This window comes from Lepus europaeus, chromosome 7, assembly GCF_033115175.1.
Source record: "Lepus europaeus isolate LE1 chromosome 7, mLepTim1.pri, whole genome shotgun sequence".
NCBI lineage: Eukaryota > Metazoa > Chordata > Mammalia > Lagomorpha > Leporidae > Lepus > Lepus europaeus.
This window is the reverse complement of record NC_084833.1, coordinates 38,508,608-38,512,117: the sequence shown is the minus strand read 5'-3', so window position 1 is coordinate 38,512,117 and position 3,510 is coordinate 38,508,608. Positions and strand designations below refer to the sequence as shown.

Genomic DNA, 3,510 nt, shown 5'->3' with positions numbered 1-3,510 from the left:
ACGTTGCTATTTCCCCAGTATCTAAAATAGATGCTGGCTCATAGGAAATGCTAAAAACAAACAAACAAAAACAAAACCACACACACACACACACACACAAAATCATTGAACAAATGAATGACACATAGAATGGCCACTGACCAATCAATTCATAAATCAGAAACTAAAATGGCTTAGTGGAAAAAAATTTATTTTCCAGATTAAAAGACTCTGCGACTTATAAGTTTTGGTTTAATTGCAATTGAACTGTAGGAATGTAACAATGTGTCCCACTTCTTTCTCCCTCTGGAATGGGAATAGCAGTATCAGTCCTACGCTCCTCAGAAGCGTTTGAAGTATCTCAAAGGCAATAGCTGGCTGTAAAAGTATTAGGTTAACGATCCAGCGCATAAGCTTAGGTTTGTACAACAGTAACATGACAGCTTTGACAACATTAACATGACAACATTAACATGACAGCTTTTTACAACATTAAACATGTCACCTGTTCTTGTGCTTATAAATTGGCAAAATCCCATTTTCTGCTTTTTGGTCTTAGGCACACAAGCAATTATGTATTGATTTTCTAGATTCATATTGTTTCCAACATATCTTTAAATTTGCATTAACAAATTCAAAAAAAGTCATTTCTGATTATCCACATTTGCCCTAAAAGCCACAAAATTCTCTAAAGATAAAAATGGACAGACCCAAAAAATCCAAACTGATATTTATTAAAATATACTGAACAGCATTTCTCAGGAAAACACCCTTCCCCTCACTACGTTAATAGAAAACCGACTTTTGATTTTAGAAATTCTGTTTTTCCTTTTTCCATTTTCTCCATCAATCTTGGTTATATTTGGAGGTTCTCCACTTTAAAAAGTGACCCTGTAGCTTTAATAATAGAAAGACCTGGCGAGAGGTTTCTTTCCAAACGTGTTCCCTGGCTTCCAAGTGACGAAATCCGCTGTAATTTGAGAGCAGAGAGAGATCCTCCGGGTATCTTTAGCCAAAGGAAAAGCTCTGTATTCCCACCCAATCCAGGAACTGAAATAGTATAGGAGAGCACGCGTCTTTCTCTCCAGCTACGCGCTCCATCTCCCAGGAACAAGGGGGAGCTCCGAGAATCGGGCAAGGGCGCCAGCCTCTTGCCGGAGCCTGCGGCAGGGCTTTCCTCTGCGCGCTGTGACCGCGCGGAAAAGAGCAGCAGGAGAGCTCCAGCCACCGGCGGGCGCAGAGCGAGGTGCGTCCTGCGCTGTTGCTGGCAGCGCTGCCCCGGCGCGGGTTTGCGCAGCCACATGAAGCCTGCTGGGGAGCAGGGGCCAGGGTGCAGCAAAGCGGCTGGGACTGAAGCTGACACCGTCTCAGCGAGGCACTGACTCCGAAGGGGGGACCCCCTTCCTTGTGCCTGGCAGAAAGACTTTTCCTGGGGTCCCTGGTCCTCCTGAGTACCCAGAATGGTGTTCCTGAAGTTCCTCTGGATGGGTTTCCTCTGCCACCTGTGTCAGGGCTACTTTGACGGCCCTCTGTACCCGGAGATGTCCAATGGGACGCTGCACCACTACTTCGTGCCCGACGGGGACTACGAGGAAAACGACGACCCCGAGAAGTGCCAGCTGCTCTTCAGGGTGAGTGACCACCGGCGCTGCTCCCAGGGGGAGGGGAGCCAGGCCAGCAGCTTGCTGAGCCTCACCCTTCGGGAGGAGTTCACCGTGCTGGGCCGCCAGGTGGAGGATGCTGGGCGCGTCCTGGAGGGCATCAGCAAGAGCATCTCCTACGACCTGGACGGGGAAGAGAGCTACGGCAAGTATCTTCGGCGGGAATCCCACCAGATCGGGGATGCCTACTCCAACTCCGACAAGTCCCTCACGGAACTGGAAAGCAAGTTCAAGCAGGGCCAGGAACAGGATAGCCGGCAGGAGAGCAGGCTCAACGAGGACTTCCTGGGGATGCTGGTCCACACCAGATCCCTGCTAAAGGAAACGCTGGACATCTCAGTGGGGCTCAGGGACAAGTACGAGCTGCTGGCCCTGACCATCAGGAGCCACGGGACCCGGCTAGGTCGGCTGAAAAACGATTATCTGAAAGTATAGGTGGAAGAGTGCAAATGCCTGGACAAGGGAATTGGAGCTGCCCTGCTGTGGAGGGGGAGGGGGCAGAAAGAAGAGGGGGCTCACATTTCCCTTAGGCCTATTATTTTTTATATACAGATTTGCACTTTGAAAATGAATCTGAGGTCATCTTTTAAAGGAGAGAGTTGAGAATTGAGTATAGTTTTGTTTTTTGGTTTTGCGTGCATTATTTATGTTATTGTTATGGATTTATCACCTGGAAAGAAAACTTAAGGCAATAAATGAACTCCAATGAACTCCTGCCTTTCCTAGTGGAGTGCTGCAGAGATAGCTGACACAGCCACGTCAAAAGGACACAGTTTATGCAGGAGGGACAGATTAAACTTCCCGACCTGGAGTTTCTGCTAAATACCCAAAGAGCATAGTACAGAGCTCCTTTCTGCCTTTAGCCTTCTCTTTCTCGGGTCTCAAAGCTGTCAGAGTTGTGTGTTTCGCAAATGTCCAAACTGCTGCTCTGCTTGCCTGCCAGCCCATGGGAGTCACTTACTTCTTTTCTCTTTTATTTATTAACCAAGGTCTGCAAGTTGTTTTGAGTTTTGTTTCTTGTAAATATTGGCTAGAAATTATAGGCAAATCATGCTTTGCAGGGAGATTTCCAAAGTGTTTCTATGGGTGTATGTCAGTTAAGCAGCCACATTTCAGAAGTCTAAGCTTTGTAATGACTGCACAGTCACATGCATATGCTGATTCACTATGTCTCTCATCGTATGTCTTTGCTTTGTCATCAGTTCTACAGTCAATTACAAAGAAGTAGAAGGATTGTTTGAATACACCCCCTAAATGCCTATGAAAAGGTTACCAATGTATTCATTTTCACTGGGAGAGATTTGCTTCTGTTTGCTTATGGAAACTTGTACTTCAAGGGGGGTTGGGGGGGAGGGCGATTCTAACTCTAATGACCCGTTAGCTAAGCTTTATTATTCAGCCAATAAATATGTTTTCATATAATACTGGCTTATTTTCTAATTCACATCTATATTTCAAAGGGGGTGCAATGCCAATGGAGAAAGGGTGGGATAAAAGCCAGTTTATTTAGACTGCCCAGCAAAGAAGGCAGAGGGACAGAAAATTTTTAGCAATTCTTCCCTTGGATCCCCTGACCCCCCAAAAAAACCTAATCTATGTAAAACTTTTGAATCTTTGTGAGTCTGCTAAAAATCTTTAGTTTTCTCCTGAGTTCCCAGTGTTCCTGACAGCTTCAACAGGAAACGTTCGTGAATGTGCTCTTAATATACGGGGAGAATCATTTTCTGGGTTAGTAACTACAGTAGTGCTTCATAATTGTGAAGCTAAGTCAATGCTATTTAATTACCAGCTTTAAAAGTTGAAAATTCACTTTGTTTCATATCTTCCACTGGACAATCAATCATCACCCTCAACTTAAATGTGCATCTTT

General features: G+C 45.4%; 1 protein-coding gene across 1 annotated transcript; it reads left to right on the top strand.

Annotated features, from left to right (window-relative positions):
- Positions 1 to 978: 978 nt before the first annotated feature.
- Positions 979 to 3,013, top strand: FIBIN (fin bud initiation factor homolog). Its single transcript, XM_062196384.1, has one exon. It carries the CDS (start codon positions 1,440 to 1,442, stop codon positions 2,073 to 2,075), a length of 636 nt encoding a protein of 211 aa, XP_062052368.1. The 5' UTR covers positions 979 to 1,439; the 3' UTR covers positions 2,076 to 3,013.
- The last annotated feature ends 497 nt before the right edge of the window (positions 3,014 to 3,510 follow it).